The sequence below is a fragment of the Pistacia vera genome, unplaced genomic scaffold, assembly GCF_008641045.1.
Source record: "Pistacia vera cultivar Batoury unplaced genomic scaffold, PisVer_v2 Contig22, whole genome shotgun sequence".
Taxonomy (NCBI): Eukaryota; Viridiplantae; Streptophyta; class Magnoliopsida; order Sapindales; family Anacardiaceae; genus Pistacia; species Pistacia vera.
In genome coordinates, this window is record NW_022196024.1 from 432,562 (window position 1) to 455,952 (window position 23,391).

The 23,391-nt window shown below is 32.0% G+C and overlaps 2 protein-coding genes across 4 annotated transcripts; both read right to left on the reverse strand.

Annotated features, from left to right (window-relative positions):
• Positions 1-2,306: 2,306 nt before the first annotated feature.
• Positions 2,307-6,812, reverse strand: LOC116130393. Of its 2 annotated transcripts, XM_031416146.1 has the most exons (5): positions 6,743-6,812; positions 6,506-6,569; positions 6,350-6,380; positions 4,509-4,619; positions 2,307-4,217 (listed from the first exon to the last, which is right to left on the reverse strand). In XM_031416146.1, exon 5 carries the CDS (start codon positions 4,177-4,179, stop codon positions 2,593-2,595), a length of 1,587 nt encoding a protein of 528 aa, XP_031272006.1. In that variant the 5' UTR covers positions 4,180-4,217; positions 4,509-4,619; positions 6,350-6,380; positions 6,506-6,569; positions 6,743-6,812; the 3' UTR covers positions 2,307-2,592. The 2 variants fall into 2 exon arrangements, with proteins under 2 accessions (XP_031272006.1, XP_031272005.1); XM_031416145.1 differs by lacking the exon at positions 4,509-4,619.
• Positions 6,813-16,789: 9,977 nt separating this feature from the next.
• Positions 16,790-22,066, reverse strand: LOC116130335 (calcium-dependent protein kinase 7-like). Of its 2 annotated transcripts, XM_031416081.1 has the most exons (9): positions 21,766-22,066; positions 20,837-21,377; positions 19,815-19,938; positions 19,507-19,650; positions 19,060-19,212; positions 18,836-18,951; positions 18,523-18,690; positions 17,968-18,198; positions 17,091-17,237 (listed from the first exon to the last, which is right to left on the reverse strand). In XM_031416081.1, exons 2-9 carry the CDS (start codon positions 21,344-21,346, stop codon positions 17,091-17,093), a joined length of 1,593 nt encoding a protein of 530 aa, XP_031271941.1. In that variant the 5' UTR covers positions 21,347-21,377; positions 21,766-22,066. The 2 variants fall into 2 exon arrangements, with proteins under 2 accessions (XP_031271942.1, XP_031271941.1); XM_031416082.1 differs by lacking the exon at positions 21,766-22,066 and having other exon boundaries at positions 16,790-17,237; positions 20,837-21,346.
• Positions 22,067-23,391: the final 1,325 nt, after the last annotated feature.

Here is a 23,391-nt window from a genome sequence, read left to right on the forward strand (position 1 = left end):
CATTGACCACATTCTAAATGTTTATGTGATTCATCGTAATCGGTCATATTTGATAAATAGTTCACTAACTGTTTGTCCATGCTAATGCCCTAGTGACATAACTCTTATAACCACCCACACTAATACCATCACATAATATTCAAATGGAGGCATTCAGCATACCTACTATACAATGTTATTGCCCAATTAACATTACTTACGTAGGGAATGCTTCGATGATTTGATCTTCTAAAAATTTATATCATCTGGACATTTCACATGCATTATAAATAGTACAAATGAAGCAGTAAACAACGTATGAAATGATAACTCTTTCTTCTATTCTCAAAAGAGTATTTACAAGATATAATGTCATGGAACCAATAACACGATTGGCTCCTAGGGTATACACTAACAAGGAGGAGATAGAGTTAACTTGGCCGATGAACTGAGCATAGGTGAGAGCTTGATCGGTAATGGTGTTGTAGTGGAAAGTGGCAGTTGGGTGAGGAAGGAAGCGTTTGAATTCATGGTTTTTTTTTTTTTTTTAAAGTTTATATATACAAGATAAAATGAAATAACTACCTTTTAACTGTTTTGTAAATTTACCATTCTATCTTTTTTTAGTTAAAGTTAACGGACTGTGGGTGGGAAAATGTCGTTTTGAAACTTGATAGGTGGGAAATTATTATTTCATCAAACTTTGGGTGGGAAAATATCGTTGTCCCTTTATATAACTCTAAAAACTATTAACAATATATATTTAGAAAATAGGATTTAATAAGATAAGAAAGGAGGGGCCAAAAAGCATCACTCAAAAATTGATTGTTTTGATTTAAAGAGAATAAGAGAAAATTTGTATTAACTAACACACTAACACTAACCTTATTTTATAATTGGTTGGATTAACTATAATTATTAAGAAAGCGATAGTGACAATCATAGCTACACGACAATCGTTGCCTTCTCGTAACACGTATAAAATTAAAAAATATATTAAATTCATTTTTACACATTTAATAAAAGTAGTAACTATTTTTTTTTATATATATTATAGGAGTATTTTCATCCATTTTTGTATATCTCAATTAATTTCTGATGTCTATTAAACTTTTAGTTTCATTGAATATTTTATAAGCCTAATAAATTAGGTAAAATATAAATATAATAAATGATCATTTTATAAGATTTGAATACAAAATTTTTGAATAACTTACACAAATGACTGTGAGAAAAGTAATTATTAATAAAATCAAATTAGATTTAAAAAATATTGATATAGATGTATTTTTAAATTTTTAGAATATGATAATAGAATAAAGTAAAAATAGGAACAAAGGTCCTTTTAAACTATTACAGTTCCAATTGGGAGAATTTGCTAGTGACAATCGCGACAGCGCAGCAATTGCTGCCTTCTCGCGACAGGCTTTCTACATTGCTGTCCTTTACTCTTCCTTTTTAAGCCTCAAATACGATCTTATTGAATAATCTTATTTTGAGTTTAATACCTTTTCCCCCTCATGTTTCTTTAAATACAATAGTTCCCTTCACGTATCAAAAATAATAATTCACCTCCTTCTTCTTTTCACTGTTATGTTAGGTATCCGTTTATTAAGCAACATATTTTACACTTAATCCATTAAATTAAATAGCAAAATCCTAGCGAAATACTGATATTAGGGGGTAAATTATTATTTCTGATACTTGAGATGAAACCTCAAGGGGGGAATATTTTATTCTTATATTTTACTTTTAAATTATCTCACTTTTAATTAAAATAAAAAAAAACAGTGTTATTTAAGTCTCATAAAATCTTATTATAAACCCATTTATTAAATATAAAATATTAATAAAATTAAAAAATTAATTTTATTTCAAAAATACCCTTCTGCTAAATTTCTACAACTTGTGTTCTATTTTTTTTTTTTCAGTTCTAATCACAGTTTATTATCATAAGAAGTTTGTACAAAAATTAAAAGGAACTGAAACACATGAAGAAGAAGAAGAATCAAATCCAGTTTTTTTGTTTGCTATAGCAGAAAAATAAGAAGATAAATAAAAAATTAAAAGGGTTTATTTCGTACACCCCTTATGAGATCGTTTAATTTTAGCATACATAAGGTTTTTCAATAACTATCAATATAATTATTGAAAATCCCCTGAAACAGAGGGATTTTTAGTAATTCAAGAGAGTAGTTAATAATCATATGGAGGGTTTTTGATGGTTTATAAAAAAGTTTATGAAGAAATTGAGAACTAGTTCATGAATGGAATTAAAATACATGAAGAGATAAATACAGTTTCTTTGTAAAGGGATATGCCAATGAACCAAAGTTGCCAAAAGTTGGAGAAAATGGTGCATTTTACAGAAAAATCCCAGAAACAGAACCACAAAAACTTAAAAACAACAGCAATTGCAACTTTTCAAGGTAAAAACTTGATCTTATCAGGATAATGTCAAAATGATAAAACGTTGAGAACCATCCAGCCACTTAAAAGACATCCTTCTGAAAATGAGAAAATTACACCTATTCTTTTGGGGTAAGTTATGAACACCTACACTCTTTTGTTTAAACTGTAAAGTTTCCTACCAAGGTTTGTTTCCTTCGGCGGTTAGTTGCCCTCTGTCTTCTTCCCTCCTTCCACTGCTTTCTGGCTCGCTGACTTCTTCCCCCGCTTGCTCGCTTCTTCAGGTTGACGCTTCTCTGCTTTCAGGTCCTCCGGCAGATGATCAGGGTTTCCTTCTTCAGGATTCTTTGGCAAAAGCAACTTGCTGACTGCAGCACTGGCAATCTCAATGGTGAGAGTGGGAGCTGACTCCATCTGGGACAGCTGCATATCGACATCTGAGGTTCCTTGAGCACTGATTTCTTTGATTGCTTCCTCCTCAACTTTTTCTGTAGGAGACAGATCCTTCATCTTGTCTTTCATGCAACGAAAGCTCAAAATGGAGCTGATTACAGCATCTTCTGAAGCTGTTGTGTTCTCTGGTTCCGCCTGCTTTTCTCTGCCCTCCATATCTCCATTCACATCACCAGCTTCCAAACCGTCTTTGTTCTTCACAGCAGCTAGAGCCAATATGGTAATTTGACCTTCAGCATACTTTTCACCAACTTCTTCAAGAGCTTTAGCCTTCTTATTGTCTGTTTGATGATTAACTTCCATAGCTTTTTCGACGTTGACATCAACCTCTGATTTGCTCTTCTTGACTTCATCACCTGGTTTCACATCAACCTCCATCTTTGCATCCACTTTCTCCATCCCTGCAGCCGAATCCTGCTTAACTTTTGTACTTTTCTTTTGCAATTTCGAGCTCCCAAATTTGCCCACCTTCTTGGACACGTTTTCCTTCTTTGTCTCTGGAGTCGTCATCACTTCTTTAGCTTTAACATTCAACACTGGACTCTTCATCAATTCTTTAGCATCTTCAACCTTAAATGCCGTCTCTGGCAGCGTAAGTGGACTCACCTCATTACCATCCAATCCCCTACCTTTCTTTTTGGAACTGGAATCAGCTTTCAAGTTGAAACCCTCATTTGGCAAAATTTCAAGCTCAAACCGCTCCTTCCTTAAATTCAACTCCTCCTTGTCACCATCATCATAGAGAATGCTGTGCAGCCCTTTATTGGCATTGAAAGCTTTGATGTGCCCAGTAAACCATTTCCGTGACTCTGGCCAATAAACCTTGATTCTTTTCTCAACAATTCGGTGATCATCATTCTCACCCAAATCTACCATCCGGAAAGTGGGCACCTGTCTTGGACGAAGCCTTGGTGAACCTCTCTCTTGCGATTGCAAATAAGCTAGAATCATTTCTCCATCCGCACCCCTCTTCCGCCTCAGAGTTATACAGTTCTCGTCACTCTCCATCACAGATTTTTTCTCTGTGCCTTCTTCTTCCTTCTTAGCCTGGCCAGAGTTGCTTTCGTTTGCCAATGGTTGCTCTCCCTTAGGAGCACTGTTTGGATCTGTCTCTGCCAGCGCTTCTCCACCAATAACCTGCACCGTGTCTCCTAACTTGCTTGGTTTTGCCATGACCTCTCCAGTAGGCCGCCCACCAGCTAACTTCCTGGCTATTTCATCTTTCATAGCCCCTATTGTCATATCATCACCCACAGCAATTTCTTCTGATTTGCTTTCACCTCTGCTTTCCTTCAGAGTTACAGATCCGGATCTCTTCCTATACACATTTGCTGCCATCTCCTAATCAACAATGAGTACCAGATGAAACACGAATCCTGCAAAATCATAGAATACTCATAAGAATATACCTTAAAAATCGTAACAAGTGAGCCTTCATAACTCAACTTAGAACAAAGTTTTAAAAACACAACCAGTTAATAAAGCCAGCATTTCTGGAAGTTCAAGACCACAGAAATCATCCATAAACTAGAAATATGAATTCCTTGTTCAACATATTTCAAGACCCCAAAGTAAAGGCAAACCCATGGAACTCTACTAGAATTTAGAACCTTTTAAGAAGATTAAAACAAACCCTAATTTGATCAGAACAGAAGTCTGGAGATTACCCTTTACTTCAACCCTTCTACTGTTTATTAGAGGGAAAAGCCATATATGATTGGTTGGAGCTGGTCTGTAGAAGGTAACTAGAAAGGCACTAGGGAAAATAGACTTGATTACTGCAGCAAGATAAATGTATTATGCAAGATGTTCTGGAACAAAGAAGGGAACTATAATCAATGCAAACTCTTTATAACATCCATATTTTGCAGAACATCAACAATCATCTCGCCAATGGTATACGTTTGGCACAGAAGCTAAGGACAAGAAGGGTAGAGTTATTGTACCACACTAGTGCAAGGGAAAATGATTAGAGATGCTTTAGCTGATTGATTCATGAAATAAGATGTTTAGATTTTCACCGAAGAAGAGTTGAAATTGGAGGACATTGTAAAACGAGAGCAATCTGGACAAAACCTTAAATGCTGATACTCAAAATACAAAGTTAACACACAACAAAAATCACTGCAATCCCATAACTTATGGTATCAATCTTTGCTGCATGAGAACACCCATATTGACCAAAGTAGTCAAGAACTTTTATGAACTTGAGAAAAAACCAACATTGATTCTAGTATCAGAAAACTCAAAACTCAACAAAATCTAATGATTCCCAACCCAATGCATTCCCATTTAACTTCAAAAATGCAAGAAAAAACTAAAAACCTGAATCGATCAAAGAAAAATAAATTGTTGAATAACATCCACATTGCACGTATTAATCAACTTATCTGCCCAACCCCATCATAGAAACTGTTTTATTTGTACTTGAGTGTGCAAGTGAGTTTCGATTCATGAGTTTTAAAACTGTTTGGCAGTGGCTGTATGTATGGTGCTTGGAAGCTTAATTACTTTTCTATTGGAAATAAGATTAAGGCACAATCAAATGCAAGAAAAGCATTTTGGACACCACAGTGGCTTGAATGCTTAATTACTTTTCTATTGGAAATAAGATTAAGGCACAATCAAATGCAAGAAAAGCATTTTGGAACCACAACTGACAGCCGAAAGATTTAACCAAGCACACAATCCATTGCAACACATGAAAGCCATGATCGATTAGAGACCATTAGCCTGTTTGGTGTAAAAACACAGGATGCGATGAAACAAAAGCAAAATAAATAAAAGCATTACAGAATGCAAGAAATTTAACCTGAATGCCAACAGAATGGAACAATAGCAAAGCATATTGAAGACTATAACTCCAAACATGCTCAAAGACTTTGTTAAATTTCTGTAACAATGTAGCCAGATATGAAACCCAATCATCCTTTCAAGAAGAAATTGGTCAAATACAAGATTAAAAGCACAAAATTGAAGAAACAAACCTTAACTTTTGATACTTGGAAACCCCAATTCAACAAAATTGAAGACAAGAACCTCAAAAGAGCTTTAAAAAAAGGACCAAACCCTAGATATCAGGCAGCAAAAAATTGAAGAAACCAGAGACTGAAGACGAGTCCAGAAACCATAAGGATGAAAACTTGAATGCTGATATGAAAGAACCCCTTTACAAAATCAAGAAGTGATAAAAATTACTTAAAATTGTAAGATGGTAAAGTACATTTGACCAAAGAATCGTGAACATGAAGAAACAATTCAAAACACAATAAATGAAAACATTGGAGAGAGAGACTCAGAAACCAAAACGACAAAGTAAATGCTGATGTAAGAAACGCAAAAGCCCTCTTCTTGAAAGCCTCAAAAAGCCACATGCAACCCAAAATTCACAAGAGACATCACAAACAAATAATGATCAAATCAAATAAACCAAAAACTCAAACAGAAAGCAAAACAATCAGCCTTCAAAGAATCCCATGTCATCACAAATTCATGACTATAACCTGACCTTTAACAGTAGCAACACAACGGCCCTAACCCTGCAAGAAAATAACACAATTTAAGACCCAAATTCATCAAAAACCAAGACTACAAACTACACTCAACCCAAAAAAAATCAAAACTTTACCAAACAGAAACACTAGAATAAAAAATCAGAACATACCCACCAACCAAAACTTCAAAAAGAACTAAACTTTACTGGTAGCAACCAAATAGGGGCACCAACCCTGCAAAAAATACAAGAAAATTTAAGAAGCCCGAAAAGGAAAAAAAAAAAAAGAACTTTCTGTGGAAAAAAATTGAACTACAATGAGGCAAATTAAGTACTGAAACCGAAGAAACAGTGCATGGACAGTGAAAAGACAATACTTGGTAAGCAATTTATAGGCAGAAGACAAACCAGGGAGAGAGAGAGGGAAAAACCTTGTGCCAGTTGAGATTTGACAGTGTGCTGTGTGAGTTGTGAGTTGTGTTTTTAATAGGTGCAGGTGGTGTTTAGTGTGTTGTGTAGTTTCATAGTGTAGCCAGAGAATAAACGCCATGTCAGCATGGAAAAGTGGCGGGAAGGCTTCTGCGAAGCGACACATCAGAGTGGGGTCAGAGGCTTCTGTCATTGAACTTGAACAACCTTAATTTAGGCTAAACACCCTGTTTCGGAATAGTAATTAAACACTACTCCTATATATGAGCAAATAATAAACACATAATCTACCATTCTAGACACAAAAATTATGAGATACAAAGATTCTTATCATATATATATATAATTTTAACATAAGATTTGTCATTGAGAGAGAATGACATATTTCACCCTGAGTTTTTGGCTTACATCGAGATCCTGACCTTTTAAATACTTGGAAAAAACCCCCTCTATCTAATATCTCTAATCAAATTCTAACTTTAAACAACTTTTTTTTTTTTTTTTTATATAGATCTGAGTGAATTACATGTTTTATTCTTATGTCTACTAGTGTATTGCCATTCTACCTTTACGTGGGTTAACGTCTATTAGGTTAAAGGAGATTTATCTTAATAGTTTAAAGTTTAAACATTAGGATTTTGGCTAAAAGACCAAAACCCTTGGGGGTAAATCTAATTATCTCTTTTGTCACTTGTAAAAAAAAAAAATATATATATATATATGGGAGATTTTCAAATTCTATCCTATCCTTGGGGTTTAGCTAATACTCAAACTCCTAACACTTTTACGGGGAATCATCAAAAACGACCCTTAAACCCTAATTTCATCAAAAGATAGTTAACGCCCAAGGATACTTTCTTGTGAAAGTGACACAAATTTGAGTATTAACTAAATGTTAAGGGCATTTTATGAAAATCTCCCCAAAAAAATCTCAAAAATCTCATCCTAAATACTATATGACATTGATATGTAAATAAAGTAATGATTTTGTAAATGATATACAAACACCATAAAGAAATAATTATACATCACTTAAGATGAAAATTTTTGAAATATCTCTCCGGATGTATAATATTACTAAAAAACATACCATGAATGAAGTAGTTTCCTTGGAGTTAGAAAAAAATTTCGAGATTATAAAAAACGGAAGATACTAAACATATCAAATATCATACTATTACTTATAAAAAAAAAAAAAAAAAATTCATAATAAAATATCGAATTAATATGTAAATGATAAACAAATGTATAAATAAAACGGTAGTTAGTGACCATGCATTCTAAGTTTTAGTTCAATTATTATATTTTTGCAACCTACTTATATCCGTTATCACATCAATTCATCATTTACATGATTGAAACTATATAATATATTATTTTGGATGAAAATTTTGTCATTTTTCATTCAAAGTAATACACTATAACAAGTAATAAACTTATTACATAGCCATACATAGGGTGCACAACATTTATTTTTATAAAGTTGGAAATTTAAAGTTCAGTTTTTCACTTCATATAAAAGCTTGAGTAAAAAAAAAAAAAAAAAATTAAGCAAAAGTAATGCTATAACTACTAAGTTTTAACGTAATTTTTTTTTATATTTTAAGTGTTTTATATCGTTTATTCAATAATATTATATATCCCAAATAGATAAAGAATAATATTAGATGTACAAACAAATCTGACAAATATTTCTATGCAAACTAATGTAGCAGAAAATGGATTGAAGAATGAATATAATAAGTTTGATTTTTTGTATTTACTCTTCTATTCATTTTCGGTTACATCATTTTGTATGAAAATCTTTGTAAAATTTGTTTATACGTCTAACATTATTGATAGATAAAACATATAAAATAGATATTGGTAAAATGAAATTATGACTTAATTTAGTCTAAAAATCTATTACCATTGCTTAGCATAAATATTTAACTAAAAATAAACAATTAATTTAAAAAAAAAAAACTTTTAAAATAAATTTTATTATTTACAACACTTTGGATAAATACCGATACATTACTTAAATAATAGATAATATCGTAAAATGAAAATTACTATTTACTGTTTATAAAGTAGTTTTATTAACAATTATCTTTTATATTTCATCATTTCTCACATGTAAACATTAAGGGTTATTGTCACTTACACCCCCTCAACTAGAAACAAATAACAAGCTACCTTCACCAGCTGAGGACTTAATTACTCGGACACCCTATCGTCAACTTCGACGGTCAGTTTCGATAGAAAACCATAGTTGATGAACAAAAGGACCAAAATACCCTTAATGATGTCTCCGTAGTTTGTAATTACATATATACTCATAGATATTTTAAGATTTGACCATTCCACCCATGTAATTTCATTAAAAGCATTTATATGTGTTGCTTTTAAAAAAAAGGCATAAGAATGTTAACAATATTTACTTGTATTTCTTCTAATATTTCATTTTTGTAAAATAAAAAAAAAAAGGAAAAAAAAATTAAGACATACCTTTTAAATATATTTTCCTGTAAATAAAACAATCAAAAATCAAAATGTTTTTGTAAATTAAAAAACGAAAAAAAAGTATTAAAAATATGCTTTTTAAAATACATATTTTTTTGTGTAAATTGAAAATTTTAAAAATTTAGAAAATTGTTTTTTTTTTTTTTAAATGAACTGCAACAACAATCTCAAAAGTGGTTTCTACAATGTAGGACAATCAACGATTACAAATTTTCTTAAAAATATATTTTCTAGAATAATATTAAAATTTAAAATATATTTTTATTTTTAAAAATTTTCTAAAAAAATTATTATTTTAAAATATTTCATTTTATATTATGTATTTTACCATGAAATGTCAAATATACCTATTTTAGCATGAAATGTCAAATTTACCTTTCCGTTATTTAACTTTAACATAAAAAAATTTGATGGTAAAGGGTCTAAGTGGCTAATTCCTTAGTTGGTGAAGGTAACAAGTTAGTTGTTTATGTTTGAGGGGGTGTAAAGTAATTAACCCAAACATTAAACAATGAGTTAGCATGATATGTCATATGATCATACCAATAAGATAACACATTGTTTTGAACACAAAAACTTGAAATTGTACTTAGATGTATAAAATTACCTATTACTTACTGCCTCAACTCTTCACTTTCACTATTCTACATATTACACACCATGAGCATATATTTGCTTTTGTGTTTTTTTATTTTTTTCCACAAATGTTTTATGTACAAATCTAGATGAGGGATATGGCTACCTTAGATAGTGAACTTATATAATATTAGGTTTAAGTGCTAATTTATTACTTAAAAGGCTTCTAGGGTTAATGCTAAGTGTCACGAATCCTATATTGAAAAGCGTATTAAGGAAGTCTTGAACGTATAAGAGAAGAGTTTCTTTATCTAATGGGTTAATCTTTTGAGTGAAAAACTCACAGTCCATGACAGTGGTATTAGAGTAAATCTGATTCGTTGAATGTCATGAAACTAACATCAAAAGCATATTAGAAAAGTTTTGGACTTATATAAAGAGTTGTCCCTCTGCATAATGAGTTATTATTTGGGGCGTGAAACTCCCGCCTGTGACATAACGTATTTTTTTTTTTTAAAAAAAACATGTTATCCTACGCACCATTTTTTAGATACCACACTACTAAAGCAACAGTAACATTACCGGATTGGGTGTAGTTCGATTTGACATAGTGAGGAGGGACACGTGGCAATAACCCACAAGAGTTCCCGCTAATTTTTATAAGGAGAAAAATTTGGGTTAAAAATTAAAATGAAAGAGCTTGAAAGTCTTTTACAAATGTTGATCTCTTCAAGATATGTAATCTAGGGTTTATCTCTTCAAGTCTTTCAGGTTTGGTTGTTTTGTTTAATATCTTAATTGCTTTTTATGATCCTTTATGAAATTTTCAGATGAATTTGGCTTAGGTTAAGTAAATTTGATATCTGGGTTTGAGTGTTCTAGTAAATTAGAATTTCAGGTGTTCTAAAAGTGAAAAAGATTCAATTTTCATGAGGCCTGATGATGAAATGTTGTAAAAAAAATAATGATAAGCTGGAGTCATAATGAAATTAGAGAGTGAGTGGCTTTTGAAGTAGCTGCTGACAAAAAAAATCCTGATATTTTGCAGGGAAAATTGAAAAGTTCAATGTTTGATCTAAAGACAATGTATCCAGTAAGGAGCAGCAAGGGTTTTGAATGCGAAAAAAAGGACCTAGTTGGATGAAGCCAAACAATGCGCAAAACACGTGAGTGTACTTGCTATTATCTGAAGATTATATGACTGAAGTGATAACTAAAAGTTTTCTATTATTTTAGTTTGTTTTGAGGAGGTAAAGTCGCTTTCACTCTTAGGAGTTTCTTTAGATTTGGTACTTATGACTTGCTCTTGATGATAGAAAGTGTTGGCTTTGATTCTGAAAGTAAGTTGTAAATTAATCACAAACCTTGATGGGTTATACTTCAAGCCATTAGATTGATTCCTAACATTTCAGATAATGTTTGCTTGTTTTGATGGCTTAGTATATCAAATAAGGGTAATCACTTGTCATTCTAGATTTTGTTGGTTAAATGAGTGCCGTTTAATCGTATTTTACCTTGGAGTGGATGCAGTTAAATTGATTGGAATTGGTTTGCTTTTCTATTTGAATCCTAAGTGTCATCAAACTGGGAAATTTGTGAACTTAAAATCTACACTTAGAGCTTAAAAACCACTAGAACTCTGATGATTAGTTAACACATCAATAACAAGAAAACAGAAGTAGACAACAATCCTACTTGAACTTATGCATATTAGATAAATAATGCAACAAATCAAGTTAATGAATAACATTTTAGGAAAATCACAAGTAGAGTTGATAGATGCATACCTGCGTTGCTCCAAGATCAGTAGAAAGAGTTCTCCTGAACTTTTTGAAGATCTCAATTAGTTAGAATAAAAATAGTGTAAGAACTTACTGGAAACTCCTGCTAAGTTTGAACATCTAAGATCAAGAACTTCCTTGACGAACTAAAGTACCTCCACCTGCTAACGTACTTACTGGAAAACATCTGCTATGTCTGAACAGATAACCTGAAGATCCTTACCTGGTTTTGACAGAACTACAAAACTAAAGTCATTTTATTAGGAATTTTCAAGTAGGACATTGCAATTTTCATACTTGAATTTCATTAATGAATTTGCAATCTTATAAAGGGCTTGGAATCAACAATATACTTCCTGTTTGGCTAAATGCTTCAAGCTGAACATGGTAAATTTTTATGGAGTAAACATCACAAAAAATAGGAGGGAAATCCTTATACCAAATGGTGCAACAATATTATGCAATGTAATCAAAATCTTGTCAATGTATATGTCTAAATGACATTCACATGCTTGTTCATTATTGAAAACTAGGGTATTCTTGCCAACAGAGCAGTTAATTGTCTTTTTTACCTATTTTTGGTCAGAATTTATCCCAAGAACTAACTTGATACAAATGAACTTAATCTCTGGGGTGAGTTTCTTGATATCATAGATCATGTACTTAAATTTTGATTAAGAATAAAATATAACAACAACATTCAAGTCAAAATTCCTCACATACTTATAATTTAACTGATTTGATAAAATTAAGCACAGCTCATTTAGAGAATAGGCAAAACTCAAGCGAAAAAATTAATATCAAAAGCTATTAAATGATAGGTGCAATAAAGAAAAGGAAAAGCTTGTTAGTTGATCAATGATTGAAGAGTAACCAAACAAACAGATTGCTGCTCATATAATGGGATTGATGATCAAACAATAACAAGAAAGCAAAAAAATAAATGAATTGAATATTAGTTTGAAAATTGGTTACCTATAAACAAGAATCAATTTGGTAAAAAGTTTTAAGCAAAGGTTGCAAACATGCATGTTCAATATTCATTAGCGTGTTGATAGAATATTTTTTTATGTAAATCTTCTAAAAGGATATAAAAAGAGATAATCAATACAAATCATCCAACAATTGAATTGAAGAAATTGGTGTGGATCAATAGCTATACAAGATTCACCAGCAAAACACCTGCAAGGAATTATTAGAAGAAATCAAAGAGTCAATTAATGTAGAAATCAATTGAAAGAGTGATCCAATTCAAAGTAAAAGCATATGAAAATGAGTCTAGTTAATCCTTAATCATGATAAATGAGAGGAAATTAAAGAAAGAGATATTAGAAAACTTAAAAAAGAAGCAAGTATTCACAATAAAGAGGGGTAAAAGTACTCATCTCTTCAAGTTTGGGAAAGGGGAAGAGTATGAAAATTGCAAAGAACACAAGGTAAGTTTCAACTTCTCCATTCTAGGGCTAATATAGCTAGCTTAAGTTCTCGAACTTATCGAAATGAATGCTACGTGGCCCTTTCTTGTCCATATTTTCTAGGTTTTAAGTTATCTCTAAAGGTTCACTAACGGCGTTTGCAAATTTGACGCTCATATACGTGGCATTACAAGTTGAATACCAACTTGTCCATCATAAGTAAAACAATATGGCAAAAATGTTAAGATCTCTTAAATTGTTTCTAGAAGCCTTCTAGCACAACTGTAAGTCTATGAAATTTATGAAGTTCATGTTAAAAATGGTCCACGTATGTGTGGACATTATCAACACTAGGTGTGAGTCTGTTTTCCTTATTTGGGTGTCACCAAGATGTAAGGTAAATATCAACCTATCTCTTTTAGGTTAATTACAGACAAGTCAAGCTGGTAAACTATACAAAGTAATGCTAAGTTGTCTCCAAGTAAATGCAGGTCTATCTTCTGATAGCTGGATAGGAAGAGCAAGGAGATCTAGAATGGAGAGTGATTAATGAATTGTCCATTAAAGTTGCTAAGTGAATACAAATGCTTCCTCTATTGGCAGAATGTTCTCTGTGTCTATGAAGAATCTTGAAGTGAAAAAAATATTGTGCTCTTTTAAATCTCTAGCTAGAATTCGTAATTTCAGAGACCTTTACATCTAAATTTTATGACTGACACTGTGAAGGTGGTGAAGAAATTCCAGAATATCTTAAAGGAACCTTATTTCATTCCAACCATGACTTTTCCAATGTTTTTATTTGAGGAGTCATAATCAACATGAAGAAAGTGGGAAACTAAAAAAGTAAAATCTAAACCAATAAAGAGAGAGGTGTTGATCGTTAGTTGTATCCTCAAAAATGAATGTAACAAAGAGCATTGTCATGAAAAGTGCTGCTGACATACAAAATTAATTCTCCAAATACTAATTAGAAAGGTTTTATTGGTTTAGTCAAACATGACTCTGGATTAAAATGATCAAAAAATGGAAACTGTATCGTAGGAGAAGGAAATAACTGACCAAGAAATTTTTGTTGTACTTGAAATGAAACCTATCACTAATGATTCAAATTCAACATGAAGAAACATTGTGAGGAAAATATTTTATGAAAGAAATAATGTAATATAATCTTACATTGAGTTTAATGTTATTATTTCACTATCTCTGCAATTGTCTCACCATGCTAGGTTCCTTGATGCGTGAGCATGGCTTGGACCGTGTTAAATCTTGACTCAGAAACCTTGGAGAAGATCAGTGTTGAAACATTTTCCTGTACATAAAGCGACTCTAGTCTTGTCTTGTATTAGAAATAAAAATTTTGTGGGAGAAGTGTTTATAATTCTAGCAATTTAGAGGTTTGATTGAATGTGAAAGATAAAGAGGGATCTCATTTGGAATGTGTGAATAGAAGATCTGTTACAAAATATTTTAGTCACGCATTGAAGTATTTGTATAAATAATTGATTATTCAAAGAAATGATAAACCTAGCTTGTGAACCAACTAAATTATGATTAGAAACATTAACTGAATCCATGATCAAGCAATGTGAATCTTAGATGTCAGTTTTTATGAATGTGAACAATAGTCAAATAGATGAATGAGGTTTAATTTGAATTCCCCCAAAGGTGGACCTCTTGTGCTATTGCAAAAGATCTGACAGTTAGGCTATCCACTGCAATACAAGTTAATCTACTATATTTATTAACAGGATTTGTTAATTTTCATCCCATTAGTGAAAAAGATTTGATCTCTCAAAGAAATAAGCTAACTAAAGAATATAGAAAGTCATCAATGTATTGACAGTTCATCCTCAAAAGATTAACTGACAGGAATTCTAGATTTGGAAATGTTGAAGATAAATCCTTAATAATAGTAGGTCATTGAAAATTTAACATGTTGCTAGAAACTGCAATATGGTAGTGATACCTAACTCATTTGTAAACATAACTGGTTGTTCGACAAATCACTTTCACTGGTAGATGTGTGACCTTAGTTTCTGTAGAAACTATTTTCTAGAAATGGAAAGAAAACTTCCCTTTTTAGTCTTTTAGACCTATATGTTTCTTTGATCAGAAATAAACGCTTATATATTTGTTTCCACTATCAACATTTATGGTCTTTTAGATATTTGCTAGCAATGGTGAATTCAATACCAACATTACTTCCTGAGCACAATTTGAACCTAGATAATTAGGAATCCAATCAAATGTCAAAACAAATGACTTGTTCTTTTTGGGTCTCTTTATTAAAATATTACCCAAAAAAATAAAAAGGAGAAGAAGAAGAAGCTCAATTGGCTAAGATTAGTAAGAAGATAAGATCTAGTATGAAGTATGAACAACTGCAGTACCTAGTTTTGCCACAGCATATTATACCTGTGCAATAGTTTTGTCAAAACAATGGCATAAACAAATTTTGTTGAACTTAATTTCAGCCAGTGTGTGGATGAGCTTCTAACATACCATTCTGAATTTCAGTTCACCTTCTTGGTCAGATGCGCTTTATACTTGTGCAGTCAACTGATTTGTTTTCAGTAGATAATTATTCTGACAGTTTTGATTGTGGCATTACAGGGCCTAACTGAAGGATGGGTAGTTCCAATTTCATTCATCTGAAAATTGGTTTTCCGTATGGTTGGAGAGGTATAAGAATTTTGTGTTCCATATGTTTAAGATTTAAACATTCTCTTCTCATTTATAAGTTTGAAATTGTATTTAGTTGATTAAGTAGATATCAGTTACTATGGAAAAGAGAAAACATTGGTGGCAGTAGAAAGATATTGAATTTTATCAAACATGTTTTTATGTACATAAAACATTGATGGCAGTAGAAAGAAATTGAATTTCATCAAACATGTTTTTGTGTACATTTCAAGGAATTTCATGAAGTGCACCTAAAAGGTACAGAGTGCACATCCAAACATTAATCCCGTCTACATTTAGTCTGATTCTATGCTGCTTGTTAATCTGCTGTCTTCATCTTGTCTAATTCTCTACAGCTTGTTATCGCATGCCGCAGAAGACGCCGACAACCATGCCCATGAGCCAGGAGCATCTATTCCATCAGTTTTCTGTCTAACCAGCCAATTTTGAAGGTGAAACCTTGATTGAAACAAGGCAGTTGTAGAGGAAGATGTCTTACAAAACTTTTGAGAGAATTTCTGTAAATACTTGTATTCACCAGTGTCTTGTACCATAAATGAGACTGGCTTCTCTTTTCCTATCTTATGATAGTGTGTACATATGACTCAACTATTGTATTGCTTTCTTTATTCCTCTTCTAAAATTAAAAAGGTAAAATTCAGTTGAGCATGAGAATGACTCCAATGAAAAATTTTGTGGGGAACACTGCAGCAAATACACAGCTTACTTCACGGCAGTTACTGTTGTTGGCACCAAAAAGAAGTACTAACTTTAGTCGCGCCTGGTGTTGCCAACTCTTTTCGTGACAAATGTAAAAGTGAATCTAATATGCATTGGTTTTAAAGAATTTTAAGTCTAATGAGAAAAACTAATGACTGGCAAAAGCTAATTACTGTGGCAGGCGCCACTGCAACTCTTGCAGAAACTTGTTTACACAAAACAAAAGTATAACTTCATTGCTCTATTTGGAATGTTGCAACCGTAAAAAGAATAACATATTAATCCAGATATAAGTCATTCCTGCTACCAAAAGTCTCAAAGTGATCCAAGTCATTTCAGGCAAAAGCAAAAGCAAATAAAAAGCTATTACATAAATATTTCTCTAAATAAAAAAGGGCCTGTAAGCCTAATTCAATATGTACAACCACTAATAGTGGTTCATAATAACAATCTTTCCATCTCTCTTCAAAGAATTCTTTTTTCTTCTTTTGAAACTACATAAACAGATAGATTCTAAACATTTTTGCTAGTTAAGAAACTTTAAGACCAAGCCATCCTAATCCTACCTACACATGGGAATAAATTGAAAAAATAACAAAATTAAACAATCTTTCTTCTTTTCCCCAGTCTTTCGGATAACTTCTATAGTCAGCTGGCTAACTGTAATGATCCATCCCTCATCAACTTCAAGCTCAAACTGTTGAATCTTTCTCGTGAATATTGTCGGGATGCCTTTCTCCAGTCTGTACCAGCCTTCATCATTGCAGCAAACTCCTCGTAACTTATGCGACCATCCTGCAAGACAAAAATGGAACAAGATTGAGCTTCTAATATAGCTAGATAAGGTTCTAAAGCAAATACTAAATATATAAATTGTTGAATACAACCATGATTGGGGCTAATATCTAATGTCAACGATTTCATTCTCTAAAAGCATTTGGCTAAATTGGTCATTTTTTGGAGGTCTGGCTTGAAGAACTTATAAAACTTGTTTTCCAGTTCTCCAAAGGATCATACCAGATGTAACTTCACTATTTTTGTTCACAGAAACTGTTTTCAAATAAAACATCAAACCCTTGTTTAATCTTGAAAATGCAAAATCCAATATCTTGTTTCCGATTTACAAAACAATTTTGCAAAACATTACCAAGCATTCTTAGAGTTTCTAGTATTAGAAACAAGATTAAATGACAGAAAACAATGAACCTATAGGTAGGGCAAATAGGCATTGAGATGAGGGAAAATGGGCCAAAAATGATTTATTTTATTATGTGCACAAAATACGAACCACTCAATAAAGAATTATCTACAGCAAAACTAAGGCCTCACAGGGAGAATTAAAGGACCACATGGTAGTTGAATTGAGGAATAGAGAAATGACATTGAACTCTTTTGTCTTAATTAGCCTGAAAATATGATTCATTGTGGAATGTGGGGAAAAATAATCAAAATAATGATGACTTGGGTTAAAAGTCATTTTTATTGGACATGACCTATTGCCTATGAATATAAAATGGACACAAACCTTGTCTGTATCAACATCATGCATAATGGCATTGATAACATCTTCACTATTGGGCTCGACTTCATCGTATAAGGCTTCTCGTAGCTCCTCAATCTCTATGTAACCAGTCTGATTTTTATCAAAGAAAGCAAAAGCTTTGTGCAAATGCTCATCATTGCCCATCTTCTTAAGGTGAACTGAAACCGCAACAAACTCTCCATAATTCAAAGTTCCATCCCCATCAGCATCAGCCTGTAGAAACCAAAAAAAATCTAATTCTGAGACTTTATTCAATCAAATGATTAGTGAAATTCAGGAAACCGTTTTCCCCCAATTCATTGCTTTTACTTTATACTGATCTTCAGACTTTCTCCAATGCACTATCTTGGTTTCTTCTTTCTCTTTTTTTCCTCTTTTTTTTTTTTAAAAAAAAGAAAAAGAGAAAAAGAAATTTCAATCATTATTTTTACCAAAACTAACGAATTCTTTACCATATTCAGTTCAATATGATCCAATTAATGAGTCGATAATGCTTTGAGAACTTGTCAGCTATGTTGAGAACAGAATAATGCTTACAGCTTCCATTAGGATTTGAACATCTGCATCAGGAATGTTTTGGCCAATTTTTTGCAGCCCAACTCTAAGCTCCTCAAGGTTTATCTTGCCTCTCTTGCTAGTGTCCATCATTTCAAATGCTTCCTTTATGCCAGCCGCTTCCTCCACGGACAAGTGCTCAGCCACAACCTGCAGAAGAAACAAGATTCAGTCATCTAAAATGTAATACAAAGCGGAGAGGACAATTTTTCATGATCATTTGACACTCTGATAACACTTCCTCTCATGACTCCAAAAAAGAAGCAAACAAATGTAGCAGGAATTCAAATAGTACCCTTAGAGCTCTTTTCTTCAGCTTGTTCATTACAGAGAATTGTTTAAGCCTTGCTTTCACAGTCTCACCAAGTGGAACATTCGGTGCCTTCTTGGCATTTTGTATCCAAGTATGCTCTGCATACACAAGAGAGAGCTTTTTTATTATATCGCACCATATCTAAACCATATCAAACATATTTTAAAAAAAATAAAAAAATAGGGAAAGCATATCAGAGAAATTACCTAGCACTTGCTCAGCTGTAAGCCTCTCCTTCGGGTCAGGATTAAGCATCTTCTTCACAAGGTCCTTGGCATTGTCAGAAACTTTAGGCCAAGGGTCCCTCTTAAAATCAATAACTGAGCGAATAATTGCCTGTGCTACACCTTGCTCAGTTTCTGCATTGAGAACACAGAAATTTTATACGAAGCAAGTGCAAATATAAAACATGAGATACCATACACATGAACATGATATGTGTTTGCATGTGAAGACCTCCAACAGAAAAAAATTAAGAACCAGAAAAAATGAAATGGGACGCTCATAATGTACTCCCTCCTTTCGTTACACTCAAACCAAGCACTGGTCCGCAGCCCTACAAATTATAAAACTCATGCAGGTCCAAGAAAAAGAAAGAGAGCTAGAGATAGTCTAACCCCATTGAAGTCAAATGAATAAAGAAAAATATTAACCTGCCCAGAAAGGTGGGACACCACAAAGTAAAATATACAGAATAACTCCAGCACTCCAGACATCAATCTCAGGACCATAATTGCGCTTTAGAACCTCTGGAGCCATGTAATATGGACTTCCCACAATCTCATTAAATTGCTCACCTGTAGAAAAAAATCACTTTCCAGTAAATACAGTATAATAGAAAGGTATAAAGGTGACATGATAGGCTACAATGTTGATTTTCCAGCTAAATTAAAAATAGAATAAAAATAATAAAAATAACACATATATAGGTACATGCAAGAGCTAGGATATAGCGCTTTACCACGTCTGAAGAAGACTGACAGCCCAAAATCAATTGCCTTCAATGGAGAAGTTTCCTTCTTATTTGCAAACAGAAAATTCTCTGGTTTGAGATCACGGTGCATCACTCCATGCTTATGACACACCTAAAATGGGACAATAATACAAAAAGAGAAAATTAAGATTATGGTGCAAGAATTTCACCAAAATGATAGCATACTTAACAAGAACCACATAAGTTAGAGCAGAACCAGAGTAAGTGAATATAATGGTCCAAAACACATGCATGCACGCACACATGCACAGGTATATCATATATGTCATATGGGGTAAACCACATGATAAGATGCACTAACACAGAACATTTAAGCTTTATGGAGAAACCAACTTCAAAATGACTGAAACAATTATTCTGTATCAAAATGAGTATTGAGAAGTTTAAGAAGCCAACTTCTAAAAGATGTAATAGACATAAGAGTTAATGAAACCACTAAATAAATCCCAGCAAGTCAAGTGCTAGACAAAGAAAGGGCAAAAGGAATCAGAAAATCAATTAAGTGGAAGTATTTTAAGGAAACTTGATTCAAAATTTTCGAGGAATGTTATCCATCTGTGTAAAAACCAACTTTCACAAACAGAATCCTTCAGGAGAATACCCAGAAATTAAATTTTTAAAAAAAAAAAAAAAGGATTTGTAGGTAACCAAAACAAAAGAAAGAGGGAAAAAAACGAAAAAGAAAGCAGAAGTCATAGCACAAATAATTTAAATGAGTTTCAATATTAATATTTGACTTCAAAGGCCTGTGTGTGCAAGAACTTCCAAAAACTCATCTAGTACAAAACCAATTGCAGGATATCAATATCATACTTTCCAAAATTCTAAATTATCAAAGAGTAAATCTCCGCAGACCATTAATGTCTAAACCACATCAAAACAAATTAAAAATAATATGATAGGTAATTCAGTAATTGAAAATCCTATTTAAGGCCATAAGTATCAAATTCATAAAAATGGAAATTCAATAACAAAGTAATTATCTGAACCTGCACAACTTCCACAATGGTCCGCATGACTGCAGCAGCAGCTCTCTCTGTGTAATGCCCTCTCGCAACAATCCTATCGAACAACTCTCCTCCCTCACACAACTCCATCACAATATGCACAGCACTATCATCCTCATAAGTATCCTTCAATGACACAATATTTGGATGCTTAGGCAAATGCTTCATGATCTGCACCTCTCTCCTCACATCCTCAATATCCACTGCAGTCCTCAGTTTCTTCTTTGAAATAGACTTGCAAGCAAACTTGTCACCAGTATTTACATCAGTACACAAATATGTTACACCAAACTCCCCTCGTCCGAGCTCACGACCCAGATCATATTGAACTGAAATATTATGAGCCGTGGGGTCTTTCAGTACACTGAGCTTATGGGTTCCAGATACATTGCTTACTACATAATCATCACCATAAAATGGATTTGGTTTGTTCCTTCTCGCCTTTGTTTTCTTCTGAGATGAAGAGGTAGGTGTTGTACAGCAATTTCCCATGACTCAAAGCTTCAAAATTCTCAAAATCTCCCTGACGTTCCAACAAGACCTGGTTAATTTATATAAGATCAACAAAATCAAACTTTGACCTTCCTATACAAAAAACCACAAGCAAATCACAAAACCAATGCCCCAAAATCAAAACTTCATCAACATAACATCAATTCCCTTTCAGCAAAGCAAAAGTGTTTTCCCTAAAGGCACTTTCCAACAAATTTGGAAGGTTTCAACGTCTAAAAAACAACCATCACAGACAATCCAAAACTATTAACCCCCCAACAGCACCAAAGCTCATAAAAAAATTCAAAATTTCTTCTCTTCTAGTCTCAAAAACTTACCAAACCCAGAAATTAAAAAAATTGAAACTTTAAATGAAATAATAAAAAAATAAACAAAAAAGAAAAAAGAAAAAAACCCACCTGAGATTTGCAAGAACCCTTGATGCTGAGATGGGAACTTCGAGGGAAAAAAAAAAACCAAAAACCCAGATGGGGTTAGAAAAACGAAGAGGTTTGCCTTAAATTGCACCACAAATGAAGGGTTTTGAGTGGATAAATAATGAAAATAATTGGAAATAAATGTGAAATGAAATGGAGAGAGTCAAAGCTTTGGTGCTTTTGCAGTCTCTGTAATTAAAAATTAAAAAAAAATTAAAAATTATGCGAAATTTCGTAGTGTTTTGTAACTTTTGTCTTCTTAGGATTCAACGTAGGAAGGAGACAGAAGAACAACCATTCTGTCTTCTTTGTTCTTTAACTTTTCTTTTCCCAAAATACCCATAAATCCAACATACATAAACAAATAAAAACATTTTAATTTTTGCCAATTTTAGTTTTGGGTTTTACATCCTAATTTAATTTTTAAAAAAAATTGGGTAATTATAGTATTTAATATATTATATTAGTTAACGTTACCCAAATAAAGAATTTTTTTATTGGAGCATACACGAAATAACATCCAGAATAACAAAATATTTATAAGTCGATATTATGTGTTATGTATACTATTCGATCTACCTAATACCTCATTAAATTAAGGATAAATTATTGGTATTTTTTTTTTTAAGTTTTTATCATTGGAATAAATAAAGATTTGATCAATTTTGAAAATGTATAAATAAAGTTTGAATAAATAAATAAATTAATTAATATTATCACTATCAATTAATTATTATTTCATATCGTCAATGTTTATCTTATTTTATTTTATACTAATAAAATGATATATATGAGAGAAACAAAACGTGTTTTTTGTAGTTAAATCGTTTTTATTTTATTATTTTAAGTGGAGATACAAATATTTTAGAAAGCCCTTTTAGTTTTTTTTTTTTTTCAAAAACATGAAAATAGTTTAGGAAAAAAAAATAGGTTTCTAGAAAGACAAGCCCATTGTATAATATAATTTTAATTCATAAATATATATATACTAATAATTAAAAAATAAATAAAACGTGAAAAAAGGTAGTTCACTTTTAACCTACCACAATTAAATTGTGAAAGTTGAGAAGATAGATCAAATGCTTAAAACTTTCTAGATTATGCAAAATTAAAATTAAAAAAATTATATATATTTAATATTGATTAAGGAAACGATAATGATCAAAACAAAGTTTTTTTTTTTTTTAATTAATTTTGGTCAAAACCACTTGCATTTCATTAATTATTTATTGACTCATGAATTAAATAACTCCAATTTTGCAGCCCTTTGATTTGGAGATTTTTTGGCTTATATCAACTTAAATTCTTATTGTCATATTTTTGTTTTTATACTATATGGTATCGAAACATGTTTAAGATAACGGTTTTATAATTTTATAGTCGTTTATTTCAAAAATTAACATAACATAATCAGTGCTTTAAAACTTACAAAAGAATCACATACACAGGTCTTATATAAAAAAATAAAGATAATACAAATTAAAGGAATCTTATTTTGATATATTAACTTATTTAAGTTTGAAGATGCTTTAGTTATATTATATAAAATATAAAAAATTATATTTTAAAAAATTTAATTGAGACTCACTAGTCAAATCACTTATTTGT